Raw genomic sequence first — 27,273 nt, 5'->3', positions numbered from 1 at the left:
TTTACAATAGAGTTGGGTTGTTCATGAACGAACATGTTCAATTGAACAATTCAGTCAAATGAACAATGTGAAGTTGTTCAATCATCTTGTTCTTTATCGTTCTTTTTATTCACTTTATTCCTTTTGGTCATCTGTCATCTGTCATATGAAACTTATATTTTGAAAACGCTTTAATGTTTGAATTTTATATAATTCCTTCTTATTTTCTTTATTATTAAAATCAAATTCATTTTCCAAAATCAGAAGTGCCCTGTTCGTTTTGTTCACTCCAAAAACATTAATAGATCAATTGTTCAATCACTTTGTTCAGTCAAACTCCACAGAATAAAAGTGAACAAAAGAACGAACTTGTTCATTTATTTGTTCTGAACAAAAACGACCAATCAGTAAAAAAAAACGATTATGCCAACTGTAGTTTACAGGTCCATTTATGGAAAGTTTTCGTTCGCCAAATTTTTCTCTCAGTAAATGGATTATATCGCGTATTGTGTGATATGTGGTACCATCCAGATGAAACCTCAATACTAATGCCAATTGAGGCACGAAAAAGTTAATAAGCTTATCTCTAACCCCTCATCGTTTATTGTAATGTTTGTGCGGACATATGAACCAATAATTTCACCGACTGAGGGTTAGCATAGCGCGAAATGCGGCAATTAACATAGCCATTTAACCAAAAGTGTGCTTCATCACTGAACAAATGATTTTGTGGGTCTATAGCGATATATCCCAGCCGAAGTCTGACAATATAGGCAATTTCAATGTTAGTAGAAGACAAAAATTTTTGTTCCTTTTTTGGAACCCATTAAGACAAGTTCAAATCAAATTGTCGTATATAGAAACAAGAGCATTTTGGAATTAATTCAAATAAATAAAAATATATATAATAAAAAAAACGGTCATCAATTATGGACCCATGCTTTAAAAAAGTAGAAAGTTCTAAGAACAAGTAAATTGTGAGATCAGAATACTACCTTAAAATATTATATTTTTTTATATATTTCACATAGTTCAACTGTTCTATACGGTATCATTTAGTCGTTAAGTGCTTTCCCCATATACATATGTATCTTAAGTGTTACTTTTTAATTTTGCCAACTATGATAGAATTCTTATTTGGCCAACATCTCTGATAGTTATGTACACCTAAATCATTAGCCATGCAGCTGAAAACACATCCCAGCAGTTAAGCAAGTAGTCAATGTATCCCTTATAGACAGTAAGACAATTGGTTACTTTATACATCCCAGGTAATCTAGCGGGAAGACAATTGTCACTTAAGTGTCTTTAAGTTATCTAGAGTGTAGTCACTTTGAACGTTTTGTGAGTAATTCGTACAAACTGGTTTTATACAAATTGTGTTGATATAATTCTCATACAGTTTATTTTTAGTTTTGCTGATATCCCATGTAACTAGGGTTTTTAATTTCCCGGACTTTTTGATTCCCGGGAATCGGGAAATTTTTTTCTACATTCCCGGGTACCCGGCTATTCCCGAAATATATTATGATACTGTAAATTAGGAATATTATAGCCAAAATTCATATAAAAAATTAGTGTTATAATTATTAAATACCAGAGCTTCGAATTAATTAATAAAATTTGAGCTTAATTCACTAAAATCTTAATCCGTAATTTAAAAATTTCAGCCTTTCATTCTATAAATCCATTCCTAATATTTAATTTTTTAGATTCATTTTAAAGCCTTTGTTTAAACTGAATTTTAAAGTTAATTAATAACGGAACTTATTCAAACTCTGAATGATTAAATTTTTGTTAAATCAAATCATTTACAAAATTAAATGAAAAAATTGTCTTAAACCTTTTTGTACTAGATTTTAATTGAAGAAAAATTTAATCATTTAATCAATTTTTGAAGCTATTTTGTTATGGATTTGAAGAAAAAATTTAAAGAAATTAGAATGATTCAATAAGAAATAATATCTATAAATAATGAATTCTCTTTTTAAATTTTCATACGAAAAATCCCAAATAAATAATAATAATAAGCGGTCTATTATTGCCAAGATATAAGCAAAAAACTGTAAAAAACTTTTCAATGTTTATAGGTGAAAAAAACAGAGTTCTAACTTGTTTTCTATGTATTTTCGTCAGTTTTTAATTCCCGGGATTTTTAGTCGGGAATCCCGGGAATCGAGTAGTGAAAAATTGGCAAAATTCCCGGGAAATTTGTACCGGGAATTCCCGGGATAAAAATCCTACATGTAACATAGCGTGAAGTCAATAGTCACTTTAGTGTCTCTTAGTAACATATAGTCAACATTTATTTTGTACTGCCCTTTAGAAAGTAGTTATTTTACCCACCAGAAGCATTCTATTGGTGACTTGTCGTAGGACAAGCAATCGTTTATTGGACTGTCAGTGACATGTCTTTTTAGATGACTATTTGTGGTCAATAGCACCCGTACATGTTAAAATAAATAGTTATGCAGCTGATCAAGTAACCAGTTTGGTAGCTAGTAAAGTAACTGACGCTATGTAACCAGTATGTGAATCCAATGCGTTGACTACTTTGGACCAGCTAAAAAGGGTCAATTGACCACTAGCAAGTGTTAAAATAACTAGTCACGTAGCTATTGAAGTAACTAGTTCCCACCCTAAATGAAGGGTAAAATCACTAGTTCGGGACTTTCTCCTAGAACTGCTGGAATCACACACTGCTAAACTTTTGTAACAAATTCTAAGTACTAGTCAATAAAAAACGAGTTAAAACTGCTAAAGACGTCATTCATAATTGAATTTATTATTTATTTTGTAAGCTGCAGCAGCAGCTACTTAAAAGTTACAGAAACATTATGTTCACTGCACTTATTTAGAGAATTGATTTATTAAAATATAAACGGCGTATAAAATTAATTATTAGGCGGTAGCGATCAAATGGTTATAAAGGGTACTCTATTTTATGGACTTTTAGCTGACCCGGTTTGCTTCGCCACCCCAATCGTAATAAAATAAACAAAATTGTTTAAGAATATGTATTCGAAGAGTTTACCGCCTAAACCTTTGATTTTCCAAATTTAGTGAATTTACATAAGGAGAGGGGAACCTGTAGTCCAAATTTCATGTCTCTACCTTTGGGCTGGATGTTGAATCTGTCAGTCACTCAGTAACGTTACTCTTTTATATATATATATATTTTATATAGACATATTTGTAAATAATTTATGCATATTGCAAATAAGATTATACAAAATATGGTGGAGATAAGGCTTTGAATTACAATTACCTATAGACAAGTGATACTTCCTATATAATTATGACATTTTAGGTGTTAAAACATTTCAAACAGCTCAGAATCATTATAATATGCTTAGAAAAACAGGCGTTGTTGTTTCAACGACAATTTGATCGTTGCAATGAAATAAAGGGGCGATTCATTTAGAGTTTTTGCAATTTTAAATAAAACACTTAAATTAGAGTTGTATGTCGGAATTTTTTATGACTCGAAACAACAAATAATCACAGATGTTTGGTTAAGCGGAATTACACCGCATTAATACGTCCAATATTGGCTTGCGGATCTATCGTTTGGTGAACCGCAACAGAAAGGAAGTATGTTCTGCATGCTTCTGAGATCTCCTTCGATTGGGGAACTCTATATTGTACCTTTATTTAATGTTCACATGAGATCTAAAACATATATACACGTAAGGATCTTCGTTCCTAAATTAAAACACTACACAGAGAAAACTGATTCGTGATAGCAAATCAATTGTTGCCAATCGAATGATTCGGTTGCACACATATCATTTGTCAGTTCTAACAACAGAAAGTCAGTTGATAATGAAGAATTTCAATTGAGGCAACCAAACTTTAGTTACGCATTCCAAAATATTGTAACCACAACTGTAAAATTACGTCACTAATATAGAATCATTCGATTAGCAACAAATTCGGTTGCTATCACGAATCTGTTTTCTCTGTGTAAGTACATAACGGCTCATACGAAATTTAAAAGGACGTTCAATGTTCTTATTCCTTTCAAATGCGAATGGAGGAGGTAACATGAAAAAAACTGTCTTCCAAATAAAACTAATGTCTTTCAGTCGGATATGTTGGCTATAGTGCAACGCGAAAGAAACATTCGTGGGATCACTGGAATTTCTGTCAACATTCATACATTTATGTCAAATAAATCCTTTACCAAGTCTTCTAACAATGTAGGAAAGAGCTGTCTAGGCTAGGAAATCTATCACACACAATTTCAGTTTTGATCCCTACACATACAGACTAAGGAGAAAGATCCATTTTAAATGTATCTGTATCAGTTTCTTTCGTAATAACACTTGGAACTATTAAAAGTGAAAAATTTTGGTAATATCCTAAGAAGACTAACAAAAGATGGCACAAAAGGAAAATGTGTCCTGCGGACAATAGGAAAAACGCTATACAACTCTTGAATAGGAATCGGAAGGTCATGTCTAGGCTAACAGCAGTGTTAACCGGTCATTGGGTGATCGTTAAGCACTCAAACAGGAACTAGAAGAACATGTTAAGGCTAATTGTAGTGTTAAGAAGTCGTTGGGTGATTGGTAATACCTCAAAAGCAAGTCCTTTCAACAGTTACTGTCGTATCTGCCGAAACCACGGAATGAATGAACCAGTTTATTACTTCTATATGAAAATATGGCTCTTCATTCGTTAAGACATTATCTTAATCGAATGGAATTAAAGAAGGCGAACCAGAATGACTTCAACTCGATTTTGACTTAATACGACTTAAGATGTTATTAAATTGGGTGTACGACTTAAAAATGTGAGATTTACTGTAGATGGCGTATCTTTTGTTTGTTTGGTTCATAAGTGGTGATTTTGACACAAAAGACAACGATCGCCCAGGTCAGCCAAAGTTTGATGACCAAGAATTAGAGGCCTTACTCCATGAAGATTGTTGTAAAACGAGCAGCAGGATTCATCCAAAATCAGGACAATTAGGTACCATACGAATTGAAGCCGAGAGACCTTGAAATATGATGTTGCATGTTCGAAATGATGCTTGAACGCTATAAAAGAAAATAATTTATTGCACTGAATTATTACTTGCGATAAAAAAATGTATCCATTACGATAAACCGAAGCATAAGAGATCGTATGTGAAGCCTGGTGGAATGGGATATGTTGGACTTGTGGGCCGCTGTCGTTTGTGGCTTATTCAGGAACCCCACAAGAAAAAGTCAAAGGGATTAAATCCCACGTTCTCATCATCTCCACTTGAGATGAACATGCCCTCCAATCGGTCGTGCAGAATATCATATGTGGCATGAATGCGGCACGTAGTACCGTTCTGTTGAAACTACATGTTGTTGGTGTCCATATCCTTCAATTCAGGCCAAATGCAGTTGTTAATCATCGACCTATATCGGTCGCCGTTGACGGTGATGACATGGACCGATGACGCCACCAACCCAAAATCTACAGCAAACACTGTCTTTTTAGGGATGCATTGTATTTCATGTCGATTGGTATCGTTCCGATTTCGTCAATTTTGTTTGTTGAAGTAACCATTCATCCTGAAATGGGCCTTATCGATGAAGATGATTTTTTTATGAAAAACGAACAGATCATAACATCCATTTTTATACCCTTCGCCATGAGAGACAATTTAATTGAAAACCTCGATTTTTGGCCTATTTTTGATCTATATCTGGATTAATAAGTCATTAATATAGACAATATGGATATCTAATGATATATATTTCAAAGTCCATTGCAACGATGTATATAAGGCTATAGTAAGTTGGACCTACAATGGGTCAAAATCGGGAAACACTTTTTTAACCCGAATGTTTTTTCATCAAACATTTTTTTGTCATAAATTCTTTTTAGATTTTTTTTTTTTTTAAAAATTAAAAAAATTTAAAAAAAATGAAAAAAAAAAAAAAAATTGGAAAAACCTTTTTTAAAAAAATTAAAAAACAATTTGGAAAAAAAAAATTTAAAAAAAAATTATTTTAAGTATAATTTGGTGAAGGGTATATAAGATTCGGCACAGCCGAATATAGCTCTCTTACTTGTTATAAAACATTTTGATCATTTGCTCATGCTGTTGAACGCTATATCCGTCCAAGGTGATTTGGCAAAACAAAGTGAATAGATTATAGCAATTTGACAGATGTAGCATCAACAATATGGCCGCTATCAACTGTCACAGTTAGGAAGTCTCAATTAGAAGACCAATTAGTTGATAACATAAGGGCAGCAAGATACCATGACTGCAAATCTATCAACCAATCAAAATGATATTTTAAACAGTGAACTAAACAGATATAATAAATACATCATATCATTTCGTTTTCGTTTTCAAAATCGATTTCCATCATATCAATTTTAATTTTATTTTTCCGTTATTTCAAATTTAACAAACTCCTTATTTAATTTTAAAAATGCCTTTTGTATATTCACATAAATGGCCACATCTATTATATTGGTGCTGCTAAAATAGTCCAGAGCCACAATATTTGCCGTTGTGCCCCAGGGACCTCTAAGCCAATTCGATACTTTTGTATTGATATGTGAGGCTCTTTCTTTGGCCGTTTGTAACTTATTGGTGTTCTATTATGGAAACAGGAAGAAATAATATTTAAATAAGTTGCACTTAAATTCACTGCAAGAGATAGTTACTCACCAATGATTGTTCCATACTTTTAATGGCATTAAATATCCAACCTTCATCTTGTACCGGTGAGGTTTTCTTTTTGCTAAATAGAAGACGCATATAGTCCAGAGCCTGAGAGGTATTCATGAAACCAGTTGAGAAACGTTTCCAGGGTGAGCATAAAATCGGAGATTCTGAAATTAAAATATAAGAGTTTACAAACAATTCTACAAATTTTAAATTGCATTTTCAAATATTCTTTACCATTTTCTGGATGTGGCAATTCTTCCAATGGATACAATATCAAAATCGTTCCATTGGTTGCAATTATTTGCTCAATTGTTAAATCGTAACATGGCACGTTTCTATCACTGCGCTGAAATGCCAAATGACCCAATTCATTGGAAATCAAATGCAATAGTCCAGTATGTCTTTCGGGATGTTTGTAGAAACCTTAAAAATAATGTTTTCATTATGTAATCCTTTAAGGTATTTAAAGTATTTCAAATTACCTATAGGAAATGAGCTGAAATCCAGTATAACAACTTCTCCGGAAATGGTAACAAATCTACGAACATCCTTGAGAACGAAACGCAACTGATTGATGAACATATTTTCGTTGACAATCCAAAAGTTTTCGGGATTTTGTGTGTCATATAAATCGACGGGTTTATAGCTGAAATTGTAAGATAAATGTTATTTTTGTAAACTTCAGAATTTTCAACCCCACAAGACTTTTGCAGTGGTAAAGTCGTGAAACCGATTTTTAACAAATTCAAATTTTTGCACATTTTTTGCAGAAATGTATATATACACAATCATAACTGAAGTGAATATGCTTCGTTTGAGCTACGTCACTATAATGTGCTAGAAGTGTAAACAAAGTATGAGCACCGCAAACATTTATAGAAATAACATGAAAGTTTTAAAAATACCACTTTTATTCAATTGAACAGATTCATAACATTGTGGTTAGAGATCTACAATATCGCGTGATCGTAATATTTTTACATCTTTGACAATAAGATGCAAATTCAAACATTCTAAAAATAATCGCTAAATGATAATTTTCGATATTTTTAAATATTTTGCGATATAAAGTTTGCAAACTAAAAATTGTTATTATATGCGAATATCTCGGAATTATTTACTCAATCTTTGCTTGCGTTTGAGTGCGAGACACAGCCAAAGCGTTGATCAAAATTAGTAAATATATGCAAAAATCGTTTGTTTTATGAGTTTCTATATAGAGCACTTTTAATATTTTCGATATTCCTAATAGCATCGCTATATATTATTTGGAAATTGTTAACGAAATTAAATATGCAAAAATTTGGTTGTATTATTATATATTAGCTTGACCCGGTGCGCTTCGCTACCCCTGACGCAGTAAAATAAAAAATGTGAAGAGATTTTATAAAAAACAAGTAAGAGAGCTATATTCGAATTGTTATTTTAAATTTTTAAAATTTAATTTTTTTTAAATTTTAATTTTTTTTCTTTTTTTAAATTTTTTTTGGCGAAAAAAAAAATTCGGGTTAAAAAATATTTTTTCCGAGGTAGGTCCAAATAACTATGGTCTTATATACGTCGTTGCAGAGGTCTTTGAAATATCTATCATTAGATATTCATATTGTCTATATTAATGTCTTAGTAATATAGATATAGGTCAAAAATCGAGGTTGTCCTGGTTTTTTTTCTAATATCTCAGCCATTTGTGGACCGATTTTGCTGATTTTAAATAGGAAACTTCTCGAAAGCATGTCTGAGAGAATTATTGAAGATTTGGATCCCGAAGATATCTGGGGTCTTCAGAAAATTGATTTCAACAGACAGACGGGCAGACAGACGGACATGTCTTAATCGACTCCGCTATCTATAAGGATCCAGAATATATATACTTTATAGGATCGAAAAATTATATTGTGGAAATTATAAATAGAATGAGATGGCTTAATATAAACAAGTAAGAGAGCTATATTCGGCTGTGCCGAATCTTAAATACCCTTCACCAAATTATACTTTAAAATAAAAATTGTCTATAGAAAATCTTGTGTAGAACAACATTTTCTATAGAAAATCTTGTGTAGAACAACATTTTCTATAGAAAATCTTGTGTAGAACAACATTTTCTATAGAAAATCTTGTGTAGAACAACATTTTCTATAGAAAATCTTGTGTAGAACAACATTTTCTATAGAAAATCTTGTGTAGAACAACATTTTCTATAGAAAATCTTGTGTAGAACAACATTTTCTATAGAAAATCTTGTGTAGAACAACATTTTCTATAGAAAATCTTGTGTAGAACAACATTTTCTATAGAAAATCTTGTGTAGAACAACATTTTCTATAGAAAATCTTGTGTAGAACAACATTTTCTATAGAAAATCTTGTGTAGAACAACATTTTCTATAGAAAATCTTGTGTAGAACAACATTTTCTATAGAAAATCTTGTGTAGAACAACATTTTCTATAGAAAATCTTGTGTAGAACAACATTTTCTATAGAAAATCTTGTGTAGAACAACATTTTCTATAGAAAATCTTGTGTAGAACAACATTTTCTATAGAAAATCTTGTGTAGAACAACATTTTCTATAGAAAATCTTGTGTAGAACAACATTTTCTATAGAAAATCTTGTGTAGAACAACATTTTCTATAGAAAATCTTGTGTAGAACAACATTTTCTATAGAAAATCTTGTGTAGAACAACATTTTCTATAGAAAATCTTGTGTAGAACAACATTTTCTATAGAAAATCTTGTGTAGAACAATATTTTCTATAGAAAATCTTGTGTAGAACAATATTTTCTATAGAAAATCTTGTGTAGAACAATATTTTCTATAGAAAATCTTGTGTAGAACAATATTTTCTATAGAAAATCTTGTGTAGAACAATATTTTCTATAGAATAAATTCTATAGAAAATCTTGTGTAGAACAATATTTTCTATAGAAAATATTTTCTGTAGAAAATCTTGAGTATAACAATATTTTCTATAGAAAATCTTGTGTATGACTACATTTTCTATAGAAAATCTTGTGTAGAACAATATTTTTTATAGAAAATCTTGTGTAGAACAATATTTTTGATAGAAAATCTTGTGTAGAACAATATTTTTTATAGAAAATTTTGTGTAGAACAATATTTTCTATAGAAAATCTTGCGTAGAACAATATTTTCTATAAACAATCTTGTGTATAACAATATTTGCTGTAGAAAATCTTAAGTATAACTATATTTTCTGTTGAAAATCTTGAGTGTAACATTTTTCTATAGAAAATAAAATAATTTTCTATAGAAAATCTTGTCTATAACTATATTTTTTGGACATGTTGTGTATAACAGTATTTTCTATAGAAAATCGTATGAAAAACAGCATTTTCTTTAAAAATCTTGTCTATTATAAATCATTTTCTATAGAAAATCTCGTATTCAACAGCACTTTCTATAGACAATTTTGTGATAACAGACGACTGTTTACAGCATAAAGCTACAGTAATATTAAAATTTTAAGTACTCTGGTGATGAAGAAAGTAATTTTTTAATACTATTTTAATACGGAACAAAAATATAATTTTCCATCCCTGTATATAAGATTAAAAGTAAATCTTAAAATAGGAGAACACATATGGAACCGTAACAGCAAATCCAATATAGAATCGTTTACATAATCTGTTGAAATTTCATAAAATTTTATAGAAATTGCAAACGGAATGACAAACTTACATATACATATGTATATAGCCTTGCCACAAAGTATACAGAGGCGACACGGCAAAAAAAATATATTTGTCTCTTTCGTTCGAAACAATTTCAACCGGTTTGGTTTTGTGCTTATTTATATAGTTGTTTGTTTAAACGCACTATCTGTATTAAACCGCAAATTTGTTTTCTCTTTCTATCGAAACAATTTCAAAAAAAACAGATTTTAGTGTTTTTGAACTGTCAAATTTGACGCCTCTGTATACTTTGTGGCCTTGCCACTTATGATGAAGGGTATTAAAAGAATTAAACACAACAATCGAACAAAAAGCTTTTTCTGAAATGTTTGTTATTTACTTTCATGTTTAAAAACGGCTAAAAAAATTGAATAACAATATGGGAGTCAAGGCGAATTGTTTAGACAAGTGAACTGTCAATTCACTTGTGATTGTTGTGGCGAAAAATACAACAAACCCAAAAGCAAAAACAACAACAGGTAACTTTGACAGTGACTTTGAAAGATAGTCGTTTTAACAAAAACAAAGTACCTGTTGTTTTTGTACATGTTGTAGTTCTGTCGTCACCTTCTATAGATTCGCCTTGCTGGGAGTGGTGCGTTGCTCAATTATTTGTTGACAATAGCAACATACGACAACAAAAATGAAATAAGCGCAAAAGCAACGTGCTCAAACAACGTGGTTGTTGTTTTTGTACAATATGTGTTATGTGCAGTGTTACCATATGTCAAGTTTTCCCTTTTTAGCAAGGTTTTTGAGACGCAAAAAGTTTTATTTTAAAAAAAAAGTTTTTTTGGAAAATTGATATCAATAAGTTGAACCGATGATTTCAAAATGATAGTCTCCAAATTCATTCACTAAATGGGGAGATTGATTTGAATATATTGAAAGTGTCTCCAGCACTAAATTCACATAAATTATCTCAGTTTGATTACATATATGTACGAATTGGGTTTTGTAATTTTAGTATGTACTTAGAAATAAAAAGTTTTCTTCAAAAAATATATAGCAACACTGGTTCTGTGTACGCGTGAGAGAGTTGCTCTTTTGAGAACACATTATAAAAAGCTCTCTCTCAAGGCGAATTTATACACCAGGTGGCAAGGTTGCCAATTTAGCCATTTTCCGGCTAGATCTAGCGATTTTATTTTCATTTAGCCATAAAAAAATGGCTAGATTTAATCCAGCCGGAAGATCTAGCCATTTTATTTTGTCCTAGCCTTTTTTATTTTATACTTTTCATAAACATTTTTCTAATTTTTTAAATAAAACTGTATTTTTTATCAAATGACAAAAAAATTCGTCTGTTGATGAGAATATTATTGGCATAGAGACGAGACACTCCGATTTGTCAAACAAAAATACAACAAATAACATTTCTGATACAACAACAAAATACATTGACTAGCATGTATTTTGTTATTGCAAGAGATAGGTTTTTGACAATTCCGTCTCGTCTTTATGTTACCCTATGATTATTGGTTTTACGAAAACAGTCAATTTTGCATTTCTTCAATGGATCCGATTTTGATTGTAAGTGCCCAGAAATTTGTTTAATTTATCAAAAAGGAAAAAAAATTATTGATATTACAATCTTTAAATCTGCTAAACCCCATTAACACGAAGTCGGTAAAATTTTTTTTTGAAAACTTTCAGTATAACTATTAGTTAACACATAACCAGACTTACCCCCATTAACACGAACTCTGGTTAGGTGCTAACTAATAGTTATAATGTCGTTTAAAATTATTTTTGTATGAAAACTGTCAGTATAACTATTAGTTAACACATAACCAGACTTCGTGTAATTGGGGGTTAGTGGTAATGGGGGCCAGAAATGTAATATTTTTGAATTTGTATTCAGTTATTTTTGGGTTTTAGCCATTTCTAGCCATTTTTAATTCAAAATATAGCCATTTTCTGAGCTGAAGAGTTGGCAACCTTGCCAGGTGGTGTTGATAATGTTGTTTGTATGTTTGAGCTGTCAATTATCCTATGATTGTTGCGCGAATGCTACAACAAACGTAAAAGTAACAAAAACAACAGGCAAACTTTGACAGCTTAAACCACATAAACAAAAACAAATTGCATGTGGTTTTTGTAAATGTTGTACTTGTTGTAGAATCGACACCACCTGGTATATAAATTCGCATTGCTGAATATTGACAAAAAAACACATACATACATACATACATACAAATAAAAATTTGTTTGTTATTATACATATATTTGCATGACGTCATGAAAAACAATAACAAAATACATTGTGTTTTGGTTTTTTTGGTTATATCTCAGCCCAGGTCCAACTTACTATGGTCTTATATACGTCGATGCAAAGGTCTTTGAAATATCTATCATTAGATATCCATATTGTCTATATTAATGACTTAGTAATCCAGATATAGGTCAAAAATAGGTAAAAAATCGAGGTTGTCCTGGTTTTTTCCTTATATCTCAGCCATTTGTGGACCGATTTTCTCGATTTTAAATAGCAACCGAGCCGGAAGAATTCCGGAGATATTGATATATGAATCATGTATGTATGTTATTTGGGGGCTTCGGAAAGTTGATTTCAACACACAGACGGACAGACGGACATGGCTATATCGATTCCGCTATCTATAACGATCCAGAATATATATACTTTATGGGGTCGCAAATGAAAAATGTGGAAATTACAAACGGAATGACAAACTTATATATACCCTTGCCACTCTTGGTGAAGGGTATAAAAAGGCGTAACTCGATTTTTTGTTACTTTACAGGAGAAGGAAAAAATTAATAAAATCCATCAAATTTTAGACACAAAAAAAGTTTAAATGCTATTTTTAATAAGAACAGACATCACATTTTATTTCTTATTTAAAATTTATTTTTTTTATACCCTTCACCTTCGTGAGAAGGGTATATATAAGTTTGTCATTCCGTTTGTAATTTTTACATTTTTCATTTCCGACCCTATAAAGTATATATGTATATTCTGGATCCTTATAGATAGCGGAGTCGATTAAGCCATGTCCGTCTGTCTGTTGAAATCAATTTTCTGAAGACCATTTTCCATAAATAACGGAGATATGAGCAAAAAACCGGTACAACCTCGATTTTTGACCCATTTTTGATCTATATCTGGATTACTAAGTCATTAATATAGACCAGCGACCTGCAGTGAGCTCTCAAATGAGCTCTCTTGTTTTTGTTTTCGCATGTACGCAAGCACACACATTGTATAAATTTTATACTATAAATGCTCATGCGAGACTGACTGTTTTTATAGTATAAAAACAGTCAGTCTCGCATGAGCATTGATAGAAGCAGGTTGTGTTACGCTTTTATGCTTGTTTATTTCATTATTTCAACTATTTGTTTTTGTTTTTGCCGGAGAATACCCAGCGGCGAAAAGAAGTAGTAAGCAGGCCTTCTGGAAGGCCTTATTTATCAGACACAAGGCCTCATTGCTCCATTCCATACTCATATATTTTTTACACACGATGTCCTAGCCAGCCAAGGCCTTCTTCAACAGGCCTGATAGAAGGCCTTCTTCAACAGGCCTGGCAGCAGGCCTTCTTCACAGGCTTGTTTTCAGGCCTTTTCTAAATAAATTTTGTTAAATAAATTGTATCTTTGATTAAGCCTAAACTATGTTTAAAATTTAATAACTTACCCGGCCTAAGCGATATCTTATTTATTTTAATTTTTTTATAATAAAATCCAATAATGACCAAGTAAAAAATTCTCACAACCGCTTTGTTCAAGAATTAAAGCAAAACTATTTTAAGTTTACTTCTTTTTCTCTCTTCACTTTTTGCATTTTTTTGTATTTGTAGTTTTGTCTTTGGAATGTGAGTTTTTAACGGTATTTTCTGCTTGTACTACGTTTGTAGCAGTGTTGCCAGACAAAGTTTACCTTATGTCCCCAATCTGAAAGTCGATGTCCCCAAAAAATCCCCATTTCAAAATTTAAATCCCCAATTTTGTCACCATAAAAAAAATTAAATTATATTGTTAATACTAAATTTTACTATGTTGAGTTTAACAAACTAAAGTTGCAATCTGGTATAATAACATACGACAAGCATTTTTTCATCTATTTTCCTCATTGTCAGTTTTCAAAATGTTGATTCATCGATTTGGGAACAAGTTGTTTGGAAGATGTCATTTTACTTTGAAACCTGCCAAAGAATTCTTGATCTTTATCCGATTTTTGTATGAATTAGTTTTTATAACTCCTTGAGAAATCAAGAGCTTTATAATATTCGATTTTTTATTCCAGAAAAAGAAAGTATATTTTGTAAAAAATGGACAAAATAAACCATAATTTCACCGCATCGGAAGTGGAATCCATTTAAGTATAATTTAAAAAAAGCACTGAAAAACTCATTGTCGTATTAAAATAGAACTTAAAGATAACACTCTGCTACAAAATAAAACTTTTTGTCAGAACTTGAAAAGCGACCCAATGGTGGTTGTAGGCCTAGGTGAGGGAATACTAAAACCGTTTTCAAAGATTTTGAAACTTCCTCAAAATTTTGAGTTATTTTGAAAAAACTGTTTTAAGTAGTACTTTAGTACCTCTAACTCACACATTTTGCATATTTTTTTCGTCGTTTTTCAAATTTAACAAAGTTATTTTAATTTTTTTTGTATGAAAACCTATTTTTTACACAGTGTTTTAAAGACAATAGAATATATAGTAATAAACATTACTTGTCGAAATCGGTTTATATTTGCAAAAGTTATGAAACTTTTTCGAAAAAAGTTCCAAAGAAGGGTATATTGAGTTAGAGCTGATGTTTGCAACGTGCAAAAATATTGTCCCAATACCCACCTTAAAGTATACCAATATGTTCTGGATCACTTTCTTAGTCGATTTTGCGATGTCCGTCCGTCCATGTAAACATTGTAATCAAACTACAGGTCGCAATTTCAAAGATAATTTGATACAAGCTCTTGTATTGCCCCAAGGACGAAACCTATTGAATTTGATTAGAATGGGTACATCATTTCTCATAGCCCCCATACGATTGCCCTATCTGAAAATAGTTAAGCTATCATAAATATCTTAGTTATATAGATATAAAAAACAAATTCAGCAAAAATAAGTTTTATATATGCCGAACCTGTCTCACCAAATTTACCATATAATGCCCACTTCCGAAGATCATTTTAATGACTATAGATTTCTTAAAAATATTTCAAACTCAAATAAAATTCAACACAAATAGTTTTCATATACATATACAGAAGACATGTTAAGAACTAAATTTTCTTTATACATTGCAATAAAATGTATATCGTTGCACTGGTATAAGCTTTCATATCAAAATAAGTATTGAAATGCTATTAAAACCAAATTTTGTTTTTTTTTTAGATATTCTTAACAAAAACAATACTTATAACTTACAAATGTATCAAAAGATGCACGGTATTTTAAAACGTAATCAGATTTCTTTCCAAACCCGTTGAAAAATATAAAGTCGGATAAAAACTGACTAAAGCTGGCCCACACGGAATGATTTGTTCGCATGATTTGTGATTTTTATCGCGCACATCCCCATTAACAAGTAACAAGATGTCGAACACGAACAAATAATAATCACAAATCAACCGTGTGTGGCCAGCTTAAGTTACAGGTCTACGATAAGTTGACGAACATCATTGAAAACTTTTTTTTTAGAATAAATTCTGAATTTGAGGATGTTTCTGAAATTTTTTGAAATTTTTTTCACTTTCGAACAGTGTAATTAACATTTAAATACGAAGTCAAAAATTGGCTCCTAGAGAATGATTCAGCTTTCTGTGTTTAGCAAGAATTTAAAACAATTTAATATCTCTGAACTTTTGATGAAATCCTTTTTTAATTTTTTTTATTATCAAAGTAGTGTCCTGGAAACGAAAAATCTAAAATTTTTGTGTTTTTCATCAAATTCTGAAGAAATGAAAAAAAAAAATATGATTATTTAAACAAAATATAAAACCAAATAGATTAGAAATTGAAATGTTTGTCAATAAATATCTCTTCTGCTTTATTACTAGGCCAAGACTCTACATTGTGAATACCGCTAATGTCTAAAAATGTAAAATCCCCAAAATTGGATGTAAATCCCCAAAATTTGTTAAAATCCCCAAATCCCTCCCCACGAAATTCTGTCCCCAAAAAAATCTTGAAATCCCCAAATTGGGGACAAATCCCCACATCTGGCTACACTGGTTTGTAGCAACAAAAAGAAGGGAGCAGGTAGGCCTTCCATAAGGTCTTCCTGAGAAGGCAAGCGAGCATGAGTACAGAATCTAAAAAAAGGTCCAGGAAGGTCTTACAGAAGGCCTTATAGCTGAAGGCCTCAAAAATTTCGCCGCTGGGTAATACTCAACTCATACAACTACAATATATAAAAACTGTAGTGGTGTGAGTTTGCATTTCGCTGATATAGACAATATGGATATCTAATGATAGATATTTCAAAGTCCATTGCAACGATGTAGATAAGGCTATATATAGTAAGTTGGACCTACCATGGGTCAAAATCGGGAAAAAAAAATTTTTTACATTAAAAAATGTTTTATGTCATAAATTTTTTTCCAAAAAAAAATTTTTTTTAAAAAAATTTGGAAAATATTTTTTTAAAAAAAATTAAAAAAAAAAATTTTTGAAAAACAATTAAAAAAAAAATTAAATTTTGTTTACCTAAAAATATTTAAACAAATTTATTTTAAAGTATAAGATTCGGCACAGCACAGCTCTCTTACTTGTTTATTTTAATGAAGTTATTTAATATAATTCTTTTTTCAATGAAATTTTTGAAAATAAAAAATTAGTTACGCCTTTTTTTTATATTAAGCCATCGATATAGCCTTCTCACGAAGGTGAAGGGTATAATAAATGAATATAATTAATACCGGAATTTCTTGAGTAGTGAAAAGGAGGCAGTGTTGTATGTATGTTTATTTGTTTGTCTGTGACTTATAGGAGCCTAAACCACTGGACCGATCCTCTATATCTGAACAAGAGGATACTTTTTATTTTGAAATTTTTTGTGTGCGTGGCACTTCTCATATCTGGTGAACTATAATTGTGAAAGCCGCAAAAATTTATTTTGGTACGGAATTGGAATTGGGCGGAATTGGAAAAATGGGCATGGCACCACACATACCAAGTAAATAGATATTTTCTAATATCTGCATAACAATAATTCTCATAATCTTTAAACTCTATGCGAATCAATATGTTATCAGTGCTGAAGTTTAACCAAAAATGGGACGGATCGGAACAAGGGTTGTGGACCCTCCCTTACAAAGTAAATACTTATTTTCGAATATCTGGAGAACTATAGTTGTGGATGTTTTATAAATTTAGCCTGAATATCTCACTTATTATTGTACATAGTTTAGCTTAAAATGGCCGGTATTGTATTAGTGGGCGTGGCACCTCCCATACATTGTTAATCCTTAATTTCGAATATCTAAAGAACTATTTACAATCGTAAAAGTATTTCAACTTTGTACGAATTAATTTCTTAACACTATACGGAGTTTGTTTGAAAATGGGAGGGATCGGTACAGGGGGTGATTCACCTCTCAATACAAAGTAAACAGTTATTTGTAAAAGTAGTATGGAAATGGGGAGGCAGAATTTTTCTGCTTCCCCATTCATTTGAAGCCAGCAAGATGAGTTTGTAGCAGAATTTGTCTGCGTCCCCATTCAATTAAAGCCAGCAAGATGAGTTTGTTGGCAGAGAAAAGGCAGCGACAATTTGTAAATTTTTGTTTTCTTGCTTCAGGTAATCTTGAGAACTATAATAACGAGATTATTCAAACTTTGTCCGAATAGCACTCACATTTTACATATATGTTTTAACTCTAAATTGTTTATTTCATAAAATACGGGTGGAAGTAAGAATTAATTATTTCGAACCTTTGGCTTAACATGATATTCAATTAAGAGAAAAATAATGTCGAATTTTGTTCCAACAATAGTCATATGCGGGAAGTTTTGCTTTATTTATTTAAAACAAGTAAGAAAGTATGGTCGGTCAAGCCCGACCATATTATACCCTACACTAAGTAAATGAGCAAAAACATTTTTCTTTTAAAATATCAATAGATTATATTCGTGAGTGATTTTCGGAAGTGGGACTTATATGGGAGCTATGACAAATTATGAACCGATCGTAACAAAATATGGTGACATGAATTTTGTATATATAAAACTTATTTGGAGCGGAATTTGTGGAGATACATATATAAATTAAACATTTATGACCGATAAATTCCAATTTCGGGAGGACATTTCTATGGGGGCTAGGTGAAATAATGAACCGAAATTCAGATAACCAGCCAGACGGACAGACCCCACCCCACTATGGTGGTGTAGGGTATAAAAAGTGCCGCTGAAGCACACCAATTGCTCACCGAAGCTTATGGTGAATGTGTTTCATCGGTTTCAATGTGCGAGATATGGTTGTGCGTTTCAGAAGTGGTGATTTTGACACGAAAGACAAAGTCCGCCCAGACCTCCCAAAAAAGTTTGATGACAACAATTGGAGGCATTACTCCAGGAAGATTCTTGTCAAACTCAACAAGAGCTTGCAAAATCAATGGGAGCTACTCTAGCAGCAATTTCAAAACGTTTGCGAGTAGCTGAATTCATCCAAAAGCTGGGAAATTGGATATCATACGAATTGAAGCTGAGAGACCTTGAAAGACGATTTTGAATGTCTGAAATGATGTTTGAACGCTATAAAAGAAAATCATTTTTGCATCGAATCAATACTTGCGATGAAAAATGGATCCATTACGATAACCCGAAGCGTAAGAGATCGTATGTGAAGCCCGTCCAACCAGCTGAATTGACACCAAAGCCATAGATCAATGGCGCTAAGATAATGCTCTGTATTTGGTGGGACCAAAAGGGCCCTATTTATTATGAGCTGCGGAAATCTGGCAGGACTATGAACTGATTCGCTTGATGCGAGCATTTGCCGCAAAAGTCCAGAATATGAGGCCAGACATGAAACCGTAATATTCCATCAAGACAACACTCAGCAACATTATGCAGTACCTGTTAAAAACTATTTAGAATGAAGTGGTTGGGAAGTTTTGCCTCATCCGCCTTATAGTCCAGACCTTGCCCCGTTCAACTAATATTTGTTACGATCGATGCAGAACTCTCTCTCTCTGGGATACGCTTTACATTAGCACAGAGTATCCGAAATTGGCTTGATTCGATCTTGGCCATAAAAAATTATGAGCTGAATCCATATGTTGCCAGAAAGATGGGAAAAGGTGTTAGCTAACAATGGCCAATACTTTGAATAAATTTATATTGTACTAATGTTTCAAAATGAAAGCTAAACATTTTAAATATAATATTAGTTGTTTTGTTTACCCAATACTCAAATCCAAATAACGTATGCCAAATACCAATTGAGACCAGACATCAAAATATTGAGAAATAGCGTGTTCCCTTATAAAAAGCGATTTTGTGGCACCATAATTAGTAAGATACGCACCGGAAGCATGAGTTCCTAAAAAGTAAAATAAAATCATATAAAAATGCTAACTCTCTACCAAGAACAAGAAGGTACCTGGTATAAAAAGTTCCTTTAGTTGCATTTTAACAATATCACTTTGTTTGGTCATCCAAGTAGGATAGATTTTAAGACACTCCACCGACAAAAGTTCATTGTATTGAAAACTGGCCACATAGTAGTCCAAACATTTACTCTTTGAATAGTGAACTGGCTGTACATCGGCATCGTTGCGATTCCAACCTTTGGGAAATTTTAGTTTTCCAATTTTTTGCTTAATTGACAATTGAAATGTTGCATTGCTGATATTGTAGAGACGTATGAAAGGCTGCAGTAGGCTGGTCGAGGGTTCCTCATTATAGATGCCATACCATTCAGGGCGTATATAACAATCAGAGGCCCAATTTAAATGTAAAGTTGATTCTTGATAATTGCTGCCATCCAAACCGATCGTTAGATAAATAGGACAAGCTAATGATAGGAAAAAAGGGAAACAATTAAAGTAACTTTAGTCTAAAATAGAGTTATCTGATATAACTTACCTTGTATTAAATTATAGTTCGATATATAAATTAAAATTATAATTTTGTAATACGTATGCAGCATTTTAATTTTTGTATAATTTTTTTTCTTAAGCTTGTATTTCACATGTGTATTTCTTGGAAAAACTATAATAAATGTTGACAAATTGTTGTTCGTGATAAGCTGTGATGAAAAGATCATTCTATTAAGCTTAATTTAAACTTATGTGTAAATACAGGGAGCTTAAATTGCAATAACAAATATACTAATTTATATTCAAGAATAATAGTAACAAATTTAAGTTTTACTTATTAAATTTCTATTAAGCAATTGCACTTACATTTAAAAAAATTAAAATCAATTCTGTATAAATATTTGTGCCTCAACACCCTGTTTTAATATGAATCATGAATTAATAAATGTAGTACTACTTACTTACATAAAAGTAGAGCAATGAACATATCATCACTGCATATTAGATATATTTAGAGGGTTTATTGTGATAGTATTTTATAGCAGCGTTGGAATTTTTAGTAAATGATTTCGAATAATTTTCAGAATTGTTTCTAGTAATACCTTTCAACCAACCCATATTTTAGGATATCTGTATTGTTATACTAGCTGACCCGGTGCGCTTCGCCACCCCAATTAGAAGAATGAAATAGTACTGTTAAGTCTCCCTTTGTGAATCTAATTGTAAATGTCTAATTTCATATTTCTTGGTCCATTATTACAGAAAATGCAAAAGAAAGTTACCACTAAAGTCACGTTTTGTGAATTCAAATTCGTTCAGAATCATGTGTGCCTAATTTTTAATTTTTAGGTTTATTATTATAAAATATTCAAAAAGTACCATTGCAATAAACAAACTGTACCATTGATTATCACTTTTGAATTAGCATTCACTAAACCATAACCCGTCAAGTTTGAATTTTAAATTTGTACAGCCTTTCCTATATTATCAACCATGATAAAAATATAGAAGGTAGTTTCAATCAAAATTTTTTTTTTTAAATAAGGTTTTTTGAAGTTTCCTTATTTTGTGAGCATTATAAAAAGCGTTGCCACATTCCTAAAAATTATTTTTATTTTAGAGAAATTTTTTACAAAAAATGTGTAATTTATAATTTAGTATTTAAATAAAAATGTATTAAGTATGTTGTTTTGGAAGTTAATGATTCAATTCCTAACATTCGCTTACTTATAATTAAAACACGTTGACTATTTTTATAGGTATATTAAGATTTTTTTTCATTTTTTATTACTATGAACATATTTTGTATACCCCAAATATAGTATTTTAAAGTTACCTTGTGGTCATTGGGACAGCATTTCTATCCAACCTCACACGTTTTGTATTAACTGAAATATTGCTTTTAAGAAATTGGTCGGAGCACACCATTGGCCCTTTTGGCAAATCTTCTTCGCAAGTTTTACATACATCCAGCCACTGTTGTCGTTTGTTAGGTAATGTAGGGACTTTAAAAAAATTTACATTTGAATTTTTGCAAAAATATTTTGTATTTTCGCAGTTGGGGAAAATGCAACTCATGTTTGTTAAATCTTAAAATAATGTTAACAAATTAGCTTTGAAATATTTGAAAATTAAAATCTTACTTTTGATCCCAATTTGATAGTAAATATTTTTTATATTTTTTTTAATATTTTTAAAATTAATGAAAATTATGTATTAATTTTTTCACAAACTTCAAAGAATATATGGGAAAATTTTTAATTAATATGGTATTACTATTTTAACGAAAACGTCAAAATCCTTAAGCATGTCAGACGTAGAATTTTAAAAAATAAAGATAGAATGAAACTACCTTCTATTTTTACTATGTTATCAACTAATTTTTTTTCTATAACAATTAATATTTAAAAATAATCACAAAACCCAAAAAAAATGAAACCGTGGTTTTGAAATTATTATAGTAAACTCACAAAAGTACATACATATGAGAACAAAGAAAAAGAACCAAGAAGTATGGCCTTGAATTTTCACTCACTTGGGACCATAGACGCCTAATTTCATATTTCTATGTCCACTATTACAGAAAATTCAAAAAGTACCATTAGAATATATAAAAAGTACCAAAAAGCCGTCACTTGTGGTTTCCCACTCACTCCCATATAAGCTTAATTTCATGGTTTTAGGTTATTTGGTGAAGAAATTACAAAAAGTACCATTCGAATAAAAAAAAAGTACCAAAAAGTATATCCCTAGAATTCTCACTCACTTAGGACCATATATACTTAATATCATGTTTCTAAGTTCATTGTTACAGAAAATTCAAAATAGTACCATTAGAATAAAGAAAAAGTACCAAAAAGTCTCCCCCTAGAATTCTCACTCACTTTAGAACATATACGATTAATTTCATATTTTTATGTTCATTATTACAGAAAATTCAAAAAGTACCGCTACAATATATAAAAAGTACTAAAAATCAGGCACTTGTGGATTCCCACTCACTCCGGTCCATATAAGCTTTACTTCATGTTTCTAGGTTCATTGGTGAAGAAATTACAAAAAGTACCATTCGAATAGAGAAAAAGTACCAAAAAGTCTCCCTCTAGAATTCTCACTGACTTAGGACCGTGTATGCTTAATTTCATGTTTCTAAGTCCATTGTCATATAAAATTCAAAAAGTACCATTAGATGAATAAAAAAGTACCTATAGTTCAGTTCTCACATTTTGGTACCTAACTATTGTACCCTATGCCTAACACAAACTTCACTCAGATACAAATCAGCTTACTTTAATGTCGATAAGTGAAATAATTTAAAATATTAAAAAAGTACCATTAGAAGAAAAGTACCAATTTCCCTTTTCTTCCTCGAACACCCCACAAGTTCGAACTTTAAAAATATTCCATTTTGCCAAAATTGTTTATGCTACAGACATGTCTCAAAATATTAAAATCTGTGTTAATGTGCCCAAGAAAAAATATGTTTTAAAAAAAGTACCAAACTGTTTACCCGGATTTGTCACAATATACACCTTGGCACTCGAGTTCCAAATAACACCCTGTTAGTTAATTTTTGTATGAATCCAGGAACCAATGTTAAAAAAATTATCAAAATTGGCTTAATAATTTCAAATAAAATGTATTTTCCCGATTTTATCCCCTTTTTGGTACATTTTTTATTCCCATTGCTTTGGTAAAATTTTATTCAAATAAATTTCTGTATCGTGGTGGGAGATCATAATAAAATATTCGTATGTCTATGTCAGATTATAGAAAAACATATTTTATGAAAAAGTACCAAAAATAAACACAATTTTTATCCCTTAAGGGTTCGAATTTCCAAAAAGTACCAAACTTATATTTTTTATTTTTTGATAATTAAAGAATACAATTTAAAATTTGTTTCTATTTGTTTATTGGCTTAAAAGATACATAGGGTGCAAAAAAAGTACCAAAATACAGTTTTTACCCGTTTTCTCCCCTAAATGTTTCGAATTTCGAAAAAGTACGAAACACCTGTCAGCTTATTTTTTAAATGGAGTAACATGCAATTTTAAGATTTTTTGTATCTTTATTAGTTTTGAAGATATAAGGTTACCGAATTTACCCGTTTTTACCCCCTAAACGTTCGAATTTCCAAAAATCCCTCTTATCGGATCGTTTTGGGGAGTGAGGAACCCACAGTTAAAATTTCGTGATTCTAGCTTCAGCCGTTTGGGCTATGCGATGATGAATCAGTTAGTCAGTCAGTAACGTTACTCTTTTATATATGTATATAGATTAAGACCTAAAAATCCCCATATACTATGGGGATTAACAAAATCAAATTTTTGAAGAAGCTAAAACCATATAAATCGGAAGAATAACATCGGTATTGAAACCATTCCGAATTAAATGCGTGGCAGACCTGTAAATAAAAAAATTAACCCTCAAAACCGATTGGGTCAAGATAAACTTCTAACAATTTTCACCCAATGGATATATAATGATTTATTGTATATACCCTTTACCAAAGTATTGGTTTTATAACCGCCTTATACAAGAGAACTTTGTAATCCAAGTCTAGGGCTGACCGAGGACCAAGTATTCAGTGCATTTGAATATACTTCGGTTGTATCCACGTTAGACGGTGGTCGAAATGGATACCAAGGTAGCTTACATGGTTTTGTTCGGGTATACTGATATTGTTAATTTGTATTGAAGGGTAACTGTCTGTGCTTAAAGTGGACGAAACGTGAACACATTTTGTAGGATTAACATTTATTTTCCATTTGTGAAGCCATTTCTCCAACTCATTGATTTGAGACTGCAGCTGCTCAGAAACGTTTTTTTTTTTGGAAACAATTCGGTATCTCGGGAACTATTAAAAATATTGATACGAAATTTCACATTGTTGGAGCTAAGGTGTTTTGCATGCAATATATGAAAAACGTTAACATTTTTGAAAGGAGGCAAAGTTTGTGGAGCTTCTGAATAGTAAGTATAAGATTTTTATATAAGTAGTTAGTATTGTTGAAAACCTTAGGACTTGAAGATTAATATTTAAGTGATATTAAATAATTTTATAAATTTTTCTTACGTTTCGAATTTATCTTAAAAACTAAAATTATAATATTTTTACGAAATTGTACTTGAATTCAAATATAACGATTTTAAGGGCTGATTTAAAAGTAGCATAATGCTTTCAAATAACAGTGCTGTAATAGCAAACTGTAACATATCTGTGGGCATTATTAAATAAAAGCTTTCAGTTGATTTGATCGTAAGTTGGCAACGCTGTATTCGAATTCGAATATTCAGTTAAAGAACATTGTAGAAAGTACACCACAGATGGCGTATGTATTAGTAAGATCTAGAATATTCGAAATTTGACAGCTAAAGAACAATCTAGAGTGCAGATGGCAGTGTTATAAATAGTGGCAGAGTTTGCAGTCGTGAGGGAGTTTATCAGAGACGCTTTACGAATAAACATCAACTGAGTGACTTAAAGTGTGTTGTGTTTTTCAAGTAAATTCGTGTACATTATAAATTGTGTCTGTATTTCAGCGAATTTGCAAACGTGTATAAAAAGCATTGAGTGACTATTTAATTCTGTTGTTGTTAGACATTTTTAAATAAATAAAGAGTTGTTACAATTTTCAAACTACTAAACGGCTTTTATTTGCAAGCAAAAGTATCCGGTTTATTTAAAGGAAATAAACCAAACGTTTTGAAAAGGTTAAAACGTAACGTGATTTTCCATGAAGAAAAAATTAAAATTTAATTTATTGTTAAATTTTAACGGTTAAATATATCATAACTAATGTAACTAATTAAATATATCATAACTAATTATAATTGTTGACATTTTTTTTATTTTCAAACACCGAAAATTCTAAAATGGGGAAAATTTGTTCCAAAAAACTGAGTTTTTTTTTTTATAAAAGTGCCACTGTAACGTTTTTTACAGTGTGATAGAAAAAGAACTATTTGTGTATTTCAGTAGTATACAGGGTTATACGAATATGAAGTTTTTTGGAAGATCAGTGCTTTGCGTTTTTAGAATTTTTTACTCAAACATAAAATGTTGTTTCAAAATTGGCAAAGTTTGGATATGTCTGGGGGGGATTATGTTCGCTTAAGTGAGCCAAATTACTTTACACGCTTTTGCATTAAGTTCATTTTCAGGCCATATAAAAATTGTATATGTCCCGAAGAAAATTTCTACAATATAAAAGACTTTTTTTTGGGAAAAAAAAGTAAAAAAAATGGCTCTCGAGGTGACCAACTTTGAAGGTCCACCCACTGGCCCTGACTTCGACAACGTAGCTAAATATCCATAAATGGACTCGAAAATATCTCAGCTCCAACATTATAAAATTTCGTTACGATATCTCCAATAGTTCTCCAGTTACCGCATTATTTCCAAAAAAAACGTTTCTAAACCAGTGTACTACATTGCATGTAAAATAAAATTGCGAATTGTAATTGGAGGCTCAACGACGCACAGTGGTGACCGTAGAACAAGTGAGGTTGCAAAAATCAAAAAATTTCATGTGCCCCTAAAAAATATTGAATAAACCTATTTTACAGGACGATTTCAAATATGCTACTCTTATTACAATCAGATTTTTGGTTCAGAATATACATATAGTCCGTCAAAGTTGACTGATTTTAGTTTTCAAAAAACCAGACCATTTTTAGGTAATTTGGTCCGCTTTTATATACAATATCTCGAAAACTAGGTAACGGATCGTCACTATTCACGATTCTATTGATAGATATCTTTATTAAGAAAAGAATAATAAAAAATTGTGCTGTTTGATTTGTATTTGTCCATGTAAATCGATATTTACCAAAACTCTTATACAAGTAAATATGGATATATTCGAAGTAAAAATAAACTTTTATTTTAATATTTTTCAAAATATGTTAATTTTGTTCCTACATTTCATGTTCTAGTGGCCTGAGACACGTTAATGGCCTGGCGATTTTTTAATAACTTTAACATTTTTTAACCAATTTTTGTCTTTTATACCTTATTAGAACGACAATTACTTACACATTTCGATTATTTTAAATTAAATTGCAAAAGTAATTATTTAATGGCAAAATTTTTACAAAAACTGAAAAAAATGCATTTTTTCCCCTTGTAAATGCACCTCACAACTAAATCGCTAAGTCGGCACGGGTAGCCCTTCTTAGAACAAGCTAAAAAAATTTTTGGTGGTATTTCATGTCATTACACAAGTTTTCAGGGGGTACCGTCTCAACATTTCCAAAAATTTAATTCTAAGGGACACTCTAATATACATATATCAGCTTTACTTTGTGGGAGTTACTTCCCCATTTGAGAAACTAACTCAGATTATTATTTCACCAGTGTCTCAGAGATATTATCATTAACAATCAATGATAAATCTAGAATCATTT

At 31.0% G+C, this 27,273-nt stretch overlaps 1 protein-coding gene across 1 annotated transcript; it reads right to left on the bottom strand.

The window, feature by feature from the left end:
- Positions 1-6,307: 6,307 nt before the first annotated feature.
- On the bottom strand, positions 6,308-20,471 carry LOC135955497 (uncharacterized). The gene is made up of 7 exons (XM_065505847.1): positions 20,408-20,471; positions 19,923-20,336; positions 19,724-19,862; positions 7,129-7,292; positions 6,881-7,069; positions 6,647-6,810; positions 6,308-6,573 (listed from the first exon to the last, which is right to left on the bottom strand). Exons 1-7 carry the CDS (start codon positions 20,469-20,471, stop codon positions 6,355-6,357), a joined length of 1,353 nt encoding a protein of 450 aa, XP_065361919.1. The 3' UTR covers positions 6,308-6,354.
- Between the last annotated feature and the right edge of the window lie 6,802 nt (positions 20,472-27,273).

This window comes from Calliphora vicina, chromosome 3 (assembly GCF_958450345.1).
Source record: "Calliphora vicina chromosome 3, idCalVici1.1, whole genome shotgun sequence".
In the NCBI taxonomy this organism is placed as follows: domain Eukaryota; kingdom Metazoa; phylum Arthropoda; class Insecta; order Diptera; family Calliphoridae; genus Calliphora; species Calliphora vicina.
The sequence above is the reverse complement of the archived record's forward strand: the minus strand, read 5'-3'. Positions and strand labels throughout refer to the sequence as shown.

What these genes read in the sequence shown, in the direction of transcription:
- LOC135955497 (XM_065505847.1), bottom strand. Translation starts at nt 20,471, where the DNA reads ATGCTGCATACGTATTACAAAATTATAATTTTAATTTATATATCGAAC. An exon ending in GAACTATAATTTAATACAAG is followed by an intron (nt 20,337 to 20,407) that starts GTAAGTTATATC and finishes TCCTATCATTAG; the next exon opens with CTTGTCCTATTTATCTAACG. An exon ending in TTTCAGCTCATTTCCTATAG is followed by an intron (nt 7,070 to 7,128) that starts GTAATTTGAAAT and finishes ATTATTTTTAAG; the next exon opens with GTTTCTACAAACATCCCGAA.